This window comes from Lepisosteus platostomus, chromosome 7, assembly GCF_059453375.1.
Source record: "Lepisosteus platostomus isolate fLepPlt1 chromosome 7, fLepPlt1.hap1, whole genome shotgun sequence".
Classification (NCBI taxonomy): Eukaryota; Metazoa; Chordata; class Actinopteri; order Semionotiformes; family Lepisosteidae; genus Lepisosteus; species Lepisosteus platostomus.
This window is the reverse complement of record NC_142617.1, coordinates 9,421,273-9,438,594: the sequence shown is the minus strand read 5'-3', so window position 1 is coordinate 9,438,594 and position 17,322 is coordinate 9,421,273. Positions and strand designations below refer to the sequence as shown.

General features: G+C 40.4%; 1 protein-coding gene and 1 long non-coding RNA gene across 2 annotated transcripts; both read left to right on the top strand.

Annotated features, from left to right (window-relative positions):
* The first annotated feature begins 12 nt into the window (after positions 1–12).
* On the top strand, positions 13–13,919 carry ppme1 (protein phosphatase methylesterase 1). Its single transcript, XM_088639099.1, has 14 exons — positions 13–258; positions 3,191–3,285; positions 3,846–3,937; positions 4,686–4,743; positions 5,386–5,437; positions 6,481–6,635; positions 7,795–7,885; positions 8,024–8,089; positions 9,030–9,162; positions 9,536–9,665; positions 10,782–10,826; positions 11,507–11,571; positions 11,982–12,049; positions 12,945–13,919. The coding sequence occupies exons 1-14, from the start codon at positions 170–172 to the stop codon at positions 12,961–12,963; spliced, it is 1,158 nt and encodes a 385-aa protein (XP_088495225.1). The 5' UTR covers positions 13–169; the 3' UTR covers positions 12,964–13,919.
* On the top strand, positions 6,642–7,750 carry LOC148658112 (uncharacterized). Its single transcript, XR_015940028.1, has 2 exons — positions 6,642–7,282; positions 7,356–7,750. It is a non-coding gene; the product is annotated as an uncharacterized LOC148658112 (long non-coding RNA).
* Positions 13,920–17,322: the final 3,403 nt, after the last annotated feature.

Below are 17,322 nucleotides of genomic sequence, written 5' to 3'. Positions count from 1 at the left end.
GATCGTGGATGTATAGGAACCCCTTTTTATTTTTGTTGCAATCTGACCTGCGGACGTTTCAGTCTGATTTTTTTGCGGGGTAAATCAAGTGGAGTGAAGGGGAGGGGGAAAAGATTTAAACATCAAACAGAAAGTGTTCCTGCAAGGCAATAAAACCCACACGAGCGACATGGAGAAGCAGTTGCATCTAAATCGGTTATCTTCCAGACCTCCCGTGTCTGGAGGAGGTTTTCAGTCAGGGTCTAAAATGAGAATGGGGTGAGTTTTACTATATAATTAATAAAAAAAGTCTCTGTCACTGTGATATTCCCAAAAGGAAATACGTGTGTATACAGAACTACTACGATTAGCCGTCTACGAATTTAGTCTTTCCTACAGTGTTTTATGAACTTCACTATTATACACGCTAAAGCTAAGTAAAAAACACATTACAGCTACGAATTCAACTGCATTTTGTAAAGAGGTGTTTTTATTTCGGCGTCGTAATGCAAATTGAATAAACTGATCTCTAAAGCTGAACTACGAATGCTGCATGCACCCCGATTAAATTTGCTTTTGTTAAGTTGATGTCAGTGTTTCTGATTTTAATTTGCTGTGCTAACTGCTGCATTCTACGCAAGTTTTCGTTAAATATCGAGGTTAGGATGACCTAACAACATCAAGTCTGAGGGGAGGATCCGCATTTTGATCACCGACGCTGCAGTGAAATACGTTGTGTTCAGTCTTGTTTTCTACAGTGTTTTAAAAATGTAGCATTTCCTTCGTCAACTGGTGAACAAAACCCCTTTCGAATATTAATATGAAGAGCGCATTTCTCATAGAAACCGTATTATTAGCTGTGATACTGAGGATAGAACACACGCAAAACCTCTGCAGGTTACTACAATATGGTCTATAGTTGTTTCAGTAGGACGATAACCGACAGCATTACTATAGCATTGGTACAGTCAGTGTACTACAGAATATAGAAAACTTGGGTCAGATGTTCTCGGGAAAATAAAATCTTACGCTTACTCTTTAGGTTTGTTTTAAATATATTTACGCCATCCAAATTAAAGCCATGCATGCATATAAAACTGAATGATTTCAGTCAAGGAAATGCCAATTTGAAGGCGTATTAGCTGATGTTAATTTTAAGTTTTCTTAAAGCAGTTCTGAAATGCGTAGTCTTTGAAAAAAATATATATATTTAAGTGGAATCGGTGGAAGATTCTGTTGACAGTGTATACAATGTACACACAATCCAGGAAAATATGTGTAGTGTTGACTGATTTTCTTCACACTGGTTTACAACTTTCTAACCCATAGTTAGCTATTGTACCTTTCAGAAATGGAATGCAAAGAGTTAATTTATTCGTTGATACTTTTCCCATGTCATTAATGGTACAGCTTACATTTTGATTAAAATATAAGTATGAAATTAATAAATTCAGGTACAGATCTTACTGTTTAGCCCTTGCTTTCCCTTGCTGAGTTCTCCAGTCTCAGGCTTGTAGATTTATACTTCCAGTGGCATGGAAACCTCCCGAGTGTTCAGTTTTGAATATATCCGCTGACTGAGGTATGGAGATCCAAAAGCTGAGAGCAGTGAAAATGCCGATTTCTTTAAACGGCCAAATTTCACAGGCAGGGCCGTCCATCAGGTTACATTACAGACCCTGTGATCTCTCTCGGTAGCCTCTAGTGTGAGTTTGCAGGTCCGTAACCTTCCAGGCTCATAAGGAGGAGCATTGTAGTTCAATGGGCTGCATTTTTTAATCTTCACCACCCATCCACAGACATCCTGTCAAATCCATGTCACTGGTATTCACGATATCTGAAAGGAAAACCACTCGGCCAAAACACTGGAAATCATGAAATCTGAAAAAAAAAAACAATTCTGTTGTGAGTTCTTGCATCTTGCATCCCCGGAACGCCGATGGTGGGATATTTTGAGAGTTATTTAAGTTGCTGGAAATAGTGGTCAGCTGTAGTGCCAAGAAAAATGTCCCAAGAGGAAAAGGCAGGTTTCTCAAGAAATGCCTGCCATGTTTCAGACTCAAAAGTTTTAGTCTGGACCCCGCAGATCGAGATTGAGTTCCTTCAGATGCGTAGTGATGTTGGCTGGAAATGTTCAATACGCAACCCATTGGTCATCCCACCAGCGACCCACTGGTTTTGGGTAGTTTTGGCCTTTTTCTGACAAAAAGATCTTGGTTACATCACGACAGTCCGCAAAGTGTGTGAAAACATTTGCACAGTTTAGCCAACAAACACAGCTGGGAGACGGAGTGTCCTTGTACACACTGTACCTGCTCAAGTAGAGCTTGAAACTGCCTGTGTGTCAAGACAGCTCAGCAACAGTCCACAGGCATAACTACATGAAGCACGGAGCTGCAAGTTCTCACAAGCAGAAGTGTTTTGATGAATTGTACAATTAAAATTTTGCTTTTGGCAGCCAATTCTGTTTTGCGGCGATCTTTATGAATGCCTTTGGTTTTCCGACCATAGCAGGGACATCATCAGGAGTCACAGCGAATATTTCTTCCTTCCTCAAAATAATATAACGGCCTTCTTTACTTTATCTTCTCCTGCTGTTGGGCCATGCGCGGGCTTTAGGCAGCATAACTTTTACTGAAGACTTATGCGAGTCGCAGGATCTCACAGGATGTGCTCAGCGCTGTGGCACTGTTTGTAATAGTAAGGGTGTCAACCCTGGTGTCCAGGCCAAATATGACCCTGAGCTTGATCTGCTATATGCTGGTATTGTTGGAATATTATGGCTGCCACACGCCATTCGGGAAAGTGTCAGAAAAAAGCTATAAATTATTTATTTTTCAGAAACGGGTTATCTAGAAGATAAGATGTTCAATTTCATGTCAGTTTAGAGTTTAGGCCATGATTGCAAGAATTTCCTGTTGACTACAGTTACATACCTTCAAGTTGCATATCTAGAAGATAAATCTGTTGTTGAACTCCTCCATCTGCCCCTTCCCCCAAAAATCAATGCTCCTGAGCCATGCAGTCTTTAGAATCCAAACCTAGAAATAGTCTGCGTTTTGAAGCAGCACATTATAATTGGATGAAGTTCATTTGTTGAGGTGGACTGGAAATGGGGAGACTCTCTTTCTTGAAAGCAAAGGGTGGCCAGATGTGGACCGGAGTGATGCACACGTTTGTCTGTGGTTGACAGAATCTCTTTCTTTCACAGGCCTGGAAGGAAGAGAGACTTTTCGCCTGTTCCCTGGAGCCAGTATTTCGAGTCGATGGAAGATGTGGAAGTTGAGGATGAATCCAGCAAAGATATACCCTTTTCTCGTCCTCCTTATCCACTCGAATCGGTTCATTATGATGTGCGGTTTTAGCACTAATAATTAAACGGTGGCAATGTGTGTGGAGCTGATTACTGTTTTGTCAGTAATGTGCTGAGTCACATGACTTTGCAGCTAGAGGTGACTTTCAAGAACGATAATCACACTAACTGTCAATTCTGAGTCAGACAGTCATTTCCATACAAAACTATAATATAAGTGGATTAACCACATCATATTAACCATGTGTAGCGAGAACTCTTGGAATCAACCTTTAGTGTATACTAAAACATGGGATTTCTGATTAATTGTGCGTCACTGGAGAAAATATTGTAGACATTGAGTTTAAAAATGTGGCAGGGGTTTTTGATATAGCGATTTCACGATTATTCATATTTGCTCATTTGTATCAAAGTGGACGCCCTTGCCTTCATTATATTTTTGTAATGCTGAAGTCCTCACTCTTTTAACAATCTAGTTGTTCGGTTGTTGCTTCTCTGTTCCCTCTGTTTTTGGCACGTCAGCACCGTTTGGAGACCTTAACTGTTTCACACACTTTTAGAATTTACAGAAGTGGTTCAGAAGGCCCTGTTGTTCTTCTGTTGCACGGGGGAGGTCATTCAGCCCTTTCATGGGCAGTGTTCAGTGTAAGTCAGCAGTTTCTTTGTGTTCCAATATTGTTTCTCATTTTCCATTGCAGTCAAAAAGTTAACCAGCCCTGACTTTTTTTTTTTGTTCTTCACACAAAACCTGCCAGAGCTCTTCTCCTGGAGTGTGGGAAAACTAGGAATTATTTTGTAATTGAAAGTATTAGTCAATTAGTCAATTGAACCGTAATTCAGCGAATGGGCGTGCAGCTCATGTGAGTGTTTTTAGATGTCAATCCTGGAGAAATGCATCGTGATGATTTGGTTCTGAGTTCCTGGGACTCTCGAGAGAATAAAGAATATCTGTGTATGAGGATGTCTGCAGGTATAACGCTGACACTTGGCAAACTCACTGCAGTGACACGCAGCCAGGCTATTTCTGGGCTGACGCCCTGGACCCACAGGAAAATGTGTTGGTCTAAGCAGTGTTCTAGCGGGCCAGTCAGGCAGCCCACTGTGCTTGAGTAGGAGTCTAATGTTTCCTTCAGCCGTCCTGATACTCTCTCTACACGTTCCTTGCAATTGCCCAGTAAATTGGCAAACACATCACACTCTCTATTAAAAAACGCTTTGTTGCGTAGAAGCCTTTTCTTTTCTTTTTCCTCCAGGGGAAACGAGCCGAGTGTGGGTTCAACTGATTTTCAAGAAGATAACTGAAACTGGGCATATAGGGGAGAGTGCCTGGCTGTCTAATTGAAGAGAACGTGACTTTTTTTTTAAAGTAACCCATGCGTCTTTCTGCCCGTAGGCTGTGATATTTAACCGGATCCACTGCAGGGTTGTGGCCGTGGACCTCAGGGGACACGGTAAGGGCTGGTCGATGGCTTGTGTGAAGTTCAGGCCAAGGTTTGCTTCCTTCTCCCTGTGGAGCTGTGCTCTCGGCAGACACAACACGGTTCCCTGCTTGTTCCGGCTGCTTGTTCCCAGATTAAGAGAGGTGGGCCTTCCCACCTCGGAATGGTGACAGTTGTGTGTCTTGGAGTGCCCAAGACAGGTGTGTTTGACACAGCAGAGCCCAAACAGGCTCATAAGTCACCTGTACACTATGCCACAGGTTTGTTCACGATAAGTCCCCTGTATTATCATAATGTATTGCTTCTCTTTAAGTCTAGTGCCTTTTCTGGTCAAAAGATGCTCAAAAGCATCTTTCTGTGGCCTGATCAGTATTGCACCACACAAAATAAAATGACTTTCAGTCAGGAAAGTGATATTAAAATCCTGTACTGTATTTTGGTAACTTTCCCCGCTCTGTGATGTAGTTATCATCTGATGTGACCCATCATTGCATATTGCTTAAAGGCTATAATTGTGATTAGTGCCCCCGTGTCCTTAATCTGTGCTTAGTGATTAGTTCCCCGCTCTCTGTCATCATTAAAAAAGTATTTTTATGTGAGTAATAAATAGAGAACTTGAAATTTATCTCCCAAATGTGACACTTTCTTTAACAGGTGACACGAAAGTTAAAAATTCTGAAGACCTTTCTGCAGAAACTATGGCTAAGTAAGTTTTTTTTTTTTAAATTTGTTTGTAACCAAATAGGTTTGGTAAAAAAAAATCATTGTTGAAGCTGTAGGAGAATAGAACCACATCAACCAATTATTAAAAAAATAGATTCTCGGGGCATAAATAAATCGATGGATTATTTTGTATTGTAAATCCATCTTTATACAACAGTAAAGATCAGAAGTATTCTTAAAGTTCAAATTTTTTCACACTCCCTATCTCCTTGGTTGGATAACTTTCATATTTTTTAGGGATGTTACAATTTAATGATAAAATGTTCCCCTGGTGTGATGACAGTGACTGTTGGACTGCTCAGACGAAGGGTAATGACATGCTTCCTGTGCGGTTCTTTGTTTTGGTGTAAACTGCTTTGTGGTTCACCTTTTTAATGGGCTAAGATGTACCGTTCAGTCCCTGCTGCTTTTACGTGGGAGAAAAAGAAACAAGCTTTTTCTTTTGTTTCATGCTTACCTGAGCTTCACAGAGGCTCTGAAATTGTTTTGAAGTTTGCAGAGACTTCAGACTCCTCAGATAGGCCAGGGGGTGCCAAGCAAGCCATCTGCTGTTTGATCTACCCTGATGGGATGATTCTACTGTAGCCCTGCTTCATTTTTGAAAATGTTTATTTTTAGGACAGACACGCGCCAGAAAACAATAGCAACTTGAAGTGCTCAATCAAAGCTTTAATGTAAATGTAGATGAAGATTTTAATTTTTCTAAGAACATAAGAAAGGTTGCAGACAAGATGAAGTCATTTGACTCATCTAGCTTGTTTGGTAGTTAGTAGGTAATTGGTCAAAGAATTCAGTCCAGTGTTTTATTGCGTAATCCAGGATATCAGCTTTGAATAACAAGGCTGACTAATTTCTTCCAGACTTCTAGAAGTCTTTGTGCTAAAATTGGCCTCTTGTTAGTTTTCCAAGTATTTTTTTTTATCTGGTTTGCGTTTCAATGTCAAGTTTGTTGAGTTGAAAAGTTGTATCTTTCTGAATGTATTTTGTGTGCGTGTAAAAGGCTCACAGTTCTTGTTTTTTTTCCAGGGATGTTGGAAAGGTGGTTGAAGCTCTTTATGGTGAAAATCCTCCGCCCATTATGTTGATTGGTCACAGTATGGGCGGGGCAATAGCGGTTCACACAGCAGCAGCCAATCATGTTCCGTCTTTGCTGGGCCTTTGTGTAATCGATGTGGTGGAAGGTAATTCACAAATCGCTGACTCCACGTCGGTCCTCTTGTAGGGATGCTGGGATATGGCACTTATGGCACATTAATATATTAATATTAATATTTTATGGCCAGCAGCCATATCGCTCTGCAGCTCACAACTGGCAATCCACTGAAGCTAAGCAGGTGTGAGCCTGGTGAGTACCTGGATGGGAGACCTCCTGGGAAAAAGATTACTGCTGTAAGAGGTGTTAGTGGGGCCAGCAGGGGGCGCTCACCCTGTGGTCCATGTGGGTCCCAATTCTCCAGTATAGTGACGGGGACACTACACTGTAAACAGGCCCCGTCCTTCGGATGAGACGTAAAACCAAGGTCCTGACTCTCTGTGGTCATTAAAAATCCCGGGGTGTTTCTCAAAAAGAGTAGGGGTGTAACCCTGGCGTCCTGGCCAAGTTTCCCATTGGCCCTTACCAATCATGGCCTCCTAATAATCCAAATCTATGAGTTAGCTTCATTACTCTGCTCTCCTCTCCACTGATAGCTGGTGTGTGGTGAGTGTACTGGTGCACTCTGGCTGCCGTCTCATCATCCAGGTGGGGCTGCACACTGGTGGTGGTGGAGGGGAATCCCCATTAAATGTAAAGCGTTTTGAGTGGAGTGTCCAGAAAAGCGCTATATAAGTGTAAGCAATTATTATTATTATTATTATTATTATTATTATTATTATTATTATCAACCCCAATGTTTCAGAAGCTTTTAGCTGTTATTATTATTATATTGAGGTTATACAAAGGAACTAAGCTACCTTTCCTATATACTTATCTTTTATTTATAAATTCCTTTCCAAACACAAGAATGCTGTGCATAGTGGTAAAAGAAAAATCCGAAAAATCCGAAAATACAATGAAAAAAATTAACAGGAGCATACAGGCTCATACAGTTACAATGTAGGGCAATCCGACATAGACCCTGGTAAAAAGCTGATGTTTGAGTTTGGATTTGAAGAGAGATATGACATCAAGTCATCACTGCGACCTGATGCATGGCCAGAATCCACATCCACGTCCGTGACCAGATCACACGTCCAGCAATGTGATCTAAAGAATCATGTAAAATATTTCAATTGAAGCAATCAAAAATAAAATAAATGTTCTCATGTAGAATAACTGAACTTTTTGTACTTCCTCTCTAGGTACTGCAATGGATGCTTTAAACAGCATGCAGAATTTCTTGCGGAGTCGACCGAAAACTTTCAAATCCCTTGAGAATGCCATCGAATGGAGGTGCGTTTCAAGATTCTGTGTTTCCCGCTTGTAGTGGTGGAATAGGCGATATTGTTTTCATGTAAAGAAATGAACAGAAAGTCTACAAACTGTTCATTTCTCCAGTAGATTGAACGGATTGGCTTTCTTGTCTTGCAGTGTGAAGAGTGGGCAGATCCGGAACGTCGAGTCTGCACGCGTCTCGATGGTCGGCCAAGTCAAAAAGTAAGTCTGTGAAGCTCAGATTCGGCGCTTTGCAGAGCAAGAACTCTGCTTTGAGCTCCTAGCTCCTCTAGGTTTACTTTCATTCATCGCAAGCCAGTAGCAGCTACCAGTGCTACCAGTACCAGTAGCAGCAATAGTAGTAATAATAATCCTTATACAGTACTTTTCTGGGCACTCCACTCAAAGCGCTTAACTCCCCTCCACAACCACTAATGTGCGGCCCCCACCTGGATGAGGCGACAGCAGTCAAAGTACACCAGTATGCTCACCACACACCAGTTATCAGTGGGGAGGAGGACAGAGTGGTGGAACCCAGTTTATAGATGGGGATTATTAGGATGCCGTGATAGATAAAGACCAGGACAGTGGGGTTAACACCCCTACTCTTGGAGAAATGCCCTAGGGTTTTTTTTTGTGCTCACAGAGTTAGGATTTCGGTTTTCCGTCTCATCTGAAGGATGGCGCCTTTTTTACAATATAGTGTGCCCATTTCTACAGTGGGGCATTAGGACTTATACAGACTGCAGGGTGGGCGCCCCCTACTGGCCCCACGTACACCTCTTCCAGCGGCAACAGACTTTCCCAGGAGGTCTCTCATCCAGGTACTGGCAAGGCTCACACCTGCTTAGCTTCAGTACATTGCCAGCGGTGAGTTGCAGGGTGATATAGCTGCTGGTAAGAATACGGTGTAGCCAAGCACATCACTGTTTTTTATCCATTATTCCACAAGCCTAAACAAATACAGGTATTATACTGCTCTGGGGAAGATTTGTTTGGTCTTGTAACACTGTTTTATAATCATTACTAAATCGACTTTTGATTGTTGCATGTTACACCAGAGCTCCAGGTCTGACTACCAAGTTCTACTGTGTAGAATGTTTGGTTCTGTGCTACTTTTTATATATTATGCTACTCAGCTGCATTTTTCACCCCTGCATAGGTGTGAGGACCCTCTGGACAGTCCTGGTGGCTCCAAGAGCATTGTTGAAGGGATCATTGAGGAGGAGGAGGAAGAGGAGGAGGAGGAGGAAGGAGAGTCCAACCACAAAAGAAAGAAGGAAGACGATCTTGAGGTCAACCGTTTTTTTTAACTACACTGGTTTTATTCCTCCCGAATAATCAGGCCAAATTGGCCAATAACAAGCTGATTTAGGTAATTGAGATTTGAGGTGGAAAGAAAGCCTGGAATCACACCAGTCCAGTAGCAGGGGAATTAGACCACACTGTTTCTAAAATGAACCGTAAAGCCATTCTGAAAACAGTCTCCCACAGCGCTAGACGTTTGCAAATATTGTGACGATTCTTTTATTGGCTTAGTTCATGTGCACTAATGGCTTAGTTTGTATGCAATTAGTTCAATTGCACTAATTGAGAAATGAGACTTTTTCCCCACCTTCCCTCGTTTTTGTTACTTTGTACTAAATGGGCTTTGCTGCATTGCTGCAGGCGAAAAAGGAGTGCATGTACACTTGGAGGATTGAGCTGGCCAAGACGGAGAAGTATTGGGACGGCTGGTTCAGGGGGCTGTCCAGTCTCTTCCTCAGCTGCTCTGTTCCCAAGCTGCTCCTGCTGGCAGGTACAGTATAATAATAATAATAATAATTATAATAATAATTGCTTACACTTATATAGCGCTTTTCTGGACACTCCACTCAAAGCGCTTTACAGGTAATGGGGACTCCCCTCCACCACCACCAATGTGCAGCATCCACCTGGATGATGCGACGGCAGCCATAGTGCGCCAGAACGCTCACCACACATCAGCTATCAGTGGGGAGGAGAGCAGAGTAATGTAGCCAATTCATAGAGGGGGATTATTAGGAGGCCATGATTAGTAAGGGCCAATTGGAAATTTGGCCAGGACACCGGGGTTACACCCCTACTCTTTTCGAGAAGCGCCCTGGGATTTTTAATGACCACAGAGAGTCAGGACCTCGGTTTTACGTCTCATCCGAAGGACGGCGCCTGTTTACAGTAAAGTGTCCCCGTCACTATACTGGGGCATTAGGACCCACATGGACCGCAGGGTGAGCGCCCCCCGCTGGCCCACTAACACCTCTTCCAGCAGCAACCTTAGTTTTTCCCAGGAGGTCTCCCATCCAGGTACTGACCAGGCTCACACCTGCTTAGCTTCAGTGGGTTGCCAGTTGTGAGTTGCAGGGTGATATGGCTGCTGGCTTGCAAAATGAATGTAGTATGTGGCAGTCGGTGCGTTTAACGTGTTTGACTTTCTACAGGGAGTTTTGTACAGATCAGAGCAGGAGTCCCCCAAAAAGATTCACTGGAACGCTCGATACAGTTTCACCAACCGCTTTTTCATCAGCTACATTCATTTTGCACCCTTAGACACTGTGCTTGCAAAACTGCTTACATGCAGCACCAAATTGGAAAGAGAAAATACAACACAGAGATGCACCCTGTGATGGCAATATTGATTCATTTCCTTATTTCAAATTATTTTTTATCTAAAAGGTTCCAAAAAACACCAGAATGACATTCCAGTGTGTTCTGCTATGACTCACGCCCTGTTTCAGGCTGTGATTTCCATAATGCATGCAAATATACAAACACATATGACGTTGTATCATCTCTGCACAATTGCTGATCACTGTTCTTGAAAGGAAATAGGAATAATGATCATTTTAAGAATCCAGGTGTCTGACACTAATATTTTTAAATAATTTGTTAATAGGTGTTGACAGGTTGGATAAAGATCTTACAATTGGACAAATGCAAGGTAAGGAATTTAGTCTTTTTTTTAAACAGAATTTCTATGATTAAGTAAAAGGTTTATTCCATGCTGGAAAAAAAAGAAGAAAGAGAACACAACGTTTCGGCCGTGGAGCCTTCTTCAGGTGTCAGGTGTCAGGTGTCAGGTGTCAGGTGTCAGGTGTCAGGTGTCAGGTGTCAGGTGTCAGGTGTCAGGTGTCAGGTGTCAGGTGTCAGGTGTCAGGTGTCAGGTGTCCACACCTGAAGAAGGCTCCACGGCCGAAACGTTGTGTTCTCTTTCTTCTTTTTTTTCAGCATGGAATAAACCTATTACTTGTTCCTTTGCAGCCTACGCATGCTGACGCAGCTACCCACCTGAACTACATTTCTATGATTACACCACTAGAGTGTGAAATTTGCTTCATTGGTGTTATTACTCTGATATTAATGGTAATGTCCTCCAAACAACCCTGTTTCAACATAGTAAAACATAGCATTCAGAGATATTCTCTATGTCCAAAATTTCACACATTACCTATTTGCCTGTTTGAATTGTTTTTATGTATTTTTTAAAAGAAATTTGACAGTTATAACTTAATGATCAAAATATCTCTCAGCTTCGAGGGCGGGAACTGATGCTCAGCTCAAAATAAGTTAATGTCAGTGCTCCCTGCAATGACAGTACTCCTCGTGCCTGTTTCCTTTCAGGGAAATTCCAGATGCAGGTCCTTCCTCAGTGCGGCCATGCTGTGCATGAGGATGCCCCTGAAAAAGTAAGTGAGATGACCTAATATAATACATTTAAAATTAGAACCACATGTGTAATATCAATAAAGTCAAAAATTTATCTCATTGTTCTTTTTATTCTCAGATTTAGAGAGGCGAATGTTACTACCCTTGAATATAAAGAGTCTGATAATGCATTTAACTATTTTTTCCTGCTGTTCCATACAAATATTTCTTGTTCTCCTATCTGAGTTTTAGGATGGAAATCACACCTATATTATAAATGCAGAGTTCTTAATATTCAAGATTGACACATTTCTGGGTTTTTTTGTTGACAAGATAAAAAGCATGTAAGAGTGTTCATTAAGAACGACTGTGTGAATATTTCGAGCACTCGGGCTGAATACCCTGTCATTGTCCGGAGCCCAAGTCAAGATTCATTTCTTTCCATTTGCAGGTAGCTGAAGCTTTGGCAACATTTATGGTTCGTCATAAGTTCACAGATGCGAAAGGGGGTTTCCAGTGGTAAGAGAGAGAGATTTGTCAATTGATCAATTCCTTATGTTGTAGTATCGCCAAGAAAAACTCATCCGGTGAGTTTAGCATAGGTCTTACTTAGAGGTGGCAGCTTCTAAAATCCATGTAGCTTCTGCACCACGGCTCAGGTGCTGTTCCCATGACAACACTTCCTCCTGTGGCGACACTGTGTGAAATTTATTCTTCACTCTGAAAATCGTGACTGGGACATTCCCCCATCTGATTTGCCCTGCGTATCCTTCGATGAGATTGAGCTAAGATGTGTTTGCATTTCACTGTACATTCAAGTAGGTGATTTGGGTGTGATTCAGAGGTGTTGCATTGCAACTCAAGGAAGCTATAAATTTATAAATAAGAAGAGGTGTAGAAAGACATATGTATATGACATGTGCATATGGTTAGAGCATAGTATTGTGCATCCCTTCCAAACTGTATCGTACCTAGTAGAAGCTTTCAAAGGTACTTTTTCTTTCTTTTCAGTAGCACATAGGTTTACGTATTGAATCCTCTTTTTTTACTTCTACAAAGTTCTTATTTTAAAGTTAATATCATCGTTAGTGAGATATTATTGAATTTCTTGTACTGTTTTGATACAAATATGGATTAGGCCAGGCTAGATTTAACTGTGCCATGACTATTCATTTCGTCTAGTTTTTAAAATACTGTTGCATACACTGTTGTACTATTCCATCAATGTTTGGCTCTGAAGGTGTAATTCAAAGTGTTAAACTGTTCTAACCCAATTAAAAATGGATGTGCAGGAAATTATAACCTGGATGTGAAGGTTTTTGTGGGCACAGTTGACAGAGATATTGTTTCAATAAAGAAATAATCAGTTATACACATTCCCAGCTAACTTTGATCTCCTCTGTGTTTGTTTCAGTGTGTTTCCAGCTTGCTAATACACTTCAGTCCTCGATTACTCTGTAAATAAGCACCAGGGGTCACTGTGATGTCCTCCATCAGCCTAGTCTCCATTCAACAATATCGACAATACAGCAACCTACAAAAGGCAATCATCTGATGCTCTTACTGAGATGGGCAAACAAAAAGTGCTGGTCTTTAAGCTGAAAAATTGCTTAGCTCTTAGAATATGGGGTTTTTGTATTGGTTTATTATTACTGCTGTAATTATTACAGAGCAAAATAGTACATTCTGTTTCTTTTACCTTCTTCAAGGTCATGCCTTTTCAAGATTGCAGGGAATTTTGATTTATACCTATTTATTTTTCTTTCCTTTTTATTTCTGTGATACCTTGCCTGTTCTTGTTCTGGAGTCTTGAGTGATGACAGTACGATATATGCCCAACGTGTCTCTCATGGTTGGTTTTTAAGAAGAAGAGTAATAAAAAAAAAATCGGCAAATGCAGCTGACTTTGTAATGTGCTGATTTTGTTTGGGTGTGATTTACATGTAATGGCGTACTTTTGCAGCTAGATGGCAATGTGGTTTTGTCCAAATGTAATGCACTACCTACAAACCTATGGGAAAAATGTCGCCCTGTTAGGTAAAGGAATAATAAAAGGCGTATTCTATGCTGAAAAGTAAAAACTAAAACTAAACTAAAACTAAAGTTTCAGATCTTAAACCTTCTAACACTTGAAGAAACCTTAACCTATTAAACAATCTTGTTATTTGCTGATGCACCTCCCCACTGAAATCCCGTTATGTAGTCTGTATAGATGAGAGATGGGCCCCATTCATCTAATTAAACTGATATTGGTGAATAAACTGTAATTAAGACCTTCAAAGGCCGAAGATATGCAATTACAAAACTGTTCATCCTAATGATTACGGCAAATGTATTTGAATGCATGGCATAGTGCAATCATTAAAAAATAAAAGGTTGTGCAGATATACCCCATGTACATTCATTACATCAGTTCCAAACTGAGAAATGGAAACTGGTGAATCCAGATAACTGTACCTTAATATCGGCTAAAACTGCCACTTGGTGTCAGTATATATCTGAGTGCAGCTGTTTATAGGTTTTGTATTTTGGCTTTAATCATACACCTTATATCTTATCACCTTATAGATATCATACACCTTAAAATTTAAACGGTTTAAACAAGGCATATAACTGATTATCCCAGTTTATTTTTTTTGTGATAAACATACTGTATGTAAATGTTAAAAATAAAGTAGTAAGTTGACATGTCTAGCAGAAAAGTTTTACTTAACAGGAGAATTGGACATTACTAAACAACACACCTTCAAAGAGTTGGCCTTTGACTTGAAGTATTTCTGGGACCAATGCAATTCTGCAGTGAAGCTGCAAGTGTGAGCTCTGTTACAAAGTTGATTTTCTGACCGTTCCTCCCCTCAGGTGTATGGTAAACCTTTTACGCTGAATTCAGAACAGAAGATCAAAATGTCTATACCTAGAGCAAACAAACAGAATTTAATGGCTGTGTTTTAAACCCCTTTTACTCATACACTTGCAGTCATAGTATGCCCTAGTGACAGATGTCAAATAGATCAGGTGGGGTTGCACATTGGTGGTGGTGGAGGGGAGTTCCCATTACCTGTAAAGCACTTTGAGTGGAGTGTCCAGAAAAGCACTATATAAGTATTAGGATTCTTAAAGGTTTGAAACACTGCAACTTAAAAGTTAACTATAAGAAACCTAAAAATATATTTTTTAATATTTAATATTTTTCTAAGTTTTATTTTAATGCTTACATTACTGCTATCTTAGATATTTTGGGCTGAGTTTAGAACTTTACACACATACGGTAGGCTGGTAAAGATAAATTATTTTTAAGATGCACGCAAAATCTTCCTTTGCCTGTTTGATAGGTATCTTGGGCCAAAACCTAGAAGAGCTGACAATTCTCTGAAAAAAGACAAAAACAAAGGGATATTTCCAAGTCAGTGACAGATATACTACTATCTATAGTTTCTAGAGTCTTTTTCAAACTCTGTTTCTATAGCACTAACAATTAACAGTTAATTAACAATTAACTAAGTTTCTATAGCACAAACAGTAAGTTACCGATACTGGATTCTTGTCTTTTCTACTTTTCTTCACAAAGAGGTACAGATGTTTTTGGGCCGAGCTGAATAATCACCATCATTTGTACTGAAGTATGTCTCCATAGCAACACAATAGTAGCTATAAACTTCCTTGTTTCACACAGAGTTTAAATTTCATTTCTAGTGAGGCTTCCTAGAGTGATCAATGGCTTCCATTCTGTTTTCCTGCTTCCCCTGGAAGAACGTTTCTAGATGGGAAAACACTGTTATCAGAAAATTCTGGTTTTCTGATACTTGTGTTTGGTGGATGGTATGGGCTCCGAAATCATACGGTGGTGCAAACCAAGGTGTTGGTGAGCACATTGATCATACTACACCTATTTCCACTCAGGCACTGGAGCATTGAGACAGAAAAACATTACAATTCTTATTAGAAAGTAAAACCCAATGGTTTTCTTTTCCTTTGCAATGTGAACACTGCCTCTTGTTAAATATACAAGACGTCATTATTAGACTTTATACCCATTCAAGGTGAACAGAGAATAGTCTATGCCCACAGAGCATGTATTTTAATAAAACATCTCTCATGCCATGCGTATTTTGCAGGAAAGTTGATTATTTAAATCGGTAAATCACCTGACAACAAATGCTGACTTACAATGATGGAGAGTACTCATTTATACAGTGGGATCTTACGCGGGGCAGGTTAAGAGACATTCCTTGGTGTAGGGTACAACAGCAGATTCTCGGTTGATATCTCAACCCACAACCCCCTGACTGGAGATCCAGGGCTTTAACCTCTACTCCATTCCGTAAAAAAACTGCACTTCTAGGGCTTTTCCTTAGCATATTTTAGATTACATCAAAGAAACTCTGCCTACATGTAATTTGTCTCTATGGCCTAAGTGTAATTAACTTCAGATAAAGCACAAGCCATCAGTTCTGAACTGGCAGCTTCCACCTGGGGTCTCAAGGTCATAAAAAAACTCAGCAGAAGATTAAAGGTAAGGCATCAATACCAGAGTAATTATTACCACCTGGGGTGTACTGATTTAAATGGCAACTGCAGTCCCAATTTCTCAAACTGGGTATTAAATCTTGGTAATAAAATAAATTCATTGTTGATTTAGAAAGATTTTACAAATTTCAAATTAAGCACGAGCTCGTGAACTTTGAGTAGCCAAAGCGAGGGTTCGCGCGAATTGCCTTATGATGCAGCCCTTCCTGCTCGCTAGTCACGGTCATGACTAATGTGCTACTGTGCTACGAGTGGAAAAAGTACAAGTTGTGCAGCAGATATTTCACTGCAGAAATGTTCCAAAGTGATCTGCCTGCAGAGATAACAGGTAGTATTTGTAGGAAAAAATGTCGCAACTTGATTACCATGTGCTGGTGTACTAGTAACTGACAAAAAGTTAAAAACCGATCAGTATGAAGTTATGTCCTACTATTCCTTGTAAACCAGAGATCTGACCCATGCAACATGCATTAGAATCTATTCCAGAAGCTGTTACTAAACTCATCCTTGCAAAGAAGTCTTACATGTAAACTCCCTGTTATTTTAATTTTGCTTTGCCTACTTCAACTAAAATACTTTTTTACTGACAAGGTGTCTCAATCTCAGTTTGACAACACCAAGAACCCCAAACCCTGGAATATGTTTAATAGTTCTCCAACTCATCACTACAATGTGTTTTTTTTCCATCTGGAGAGGTTTCATAGCAATTCTGAATTGGTGCCGTCTAGCCCACAAGAACGCACACTCAGTGAAAGGGGAAACCGTGAATGACAAAACCAAAAAGACAGGCTTTGTCAGAGTCCAGGGGCTGTGGCCTTAGGTATTGTGGTTTTGACCCTAAGACTCCTGGAAATGAAATCATCATCAGCATTGCTGTGGAAAAACATGACACACACAGGTAGAGGGCGCAATTGAGACTAGTGGAGGTCAGCTGCTGCTACACATTCCAGAAGTGAGAAAAATAGTAGTTAGCCACTTCGAATGGCACAAAAGTCTCTAAGGTGAGCATACAATACAATAAAATCAATTTACCCTCTACATCACCTAAGATAAATTCACATTTAGGCTATACAGAAACCTTAATGTAGGACAATAATTATTCAATTATGCTAAAATGTTATTGCCTTTTGAGTCTGATCTATGCAGTGCTAAATATTTTGTTTTATTTTTTACAGCTTCTTCTGTGACTATTTCGACTAGGAGTCATACTGACTAAATGCTTTTGTCTGTGCACCTCGCTATTTTTTTGTCAGTGGGTTAATAAA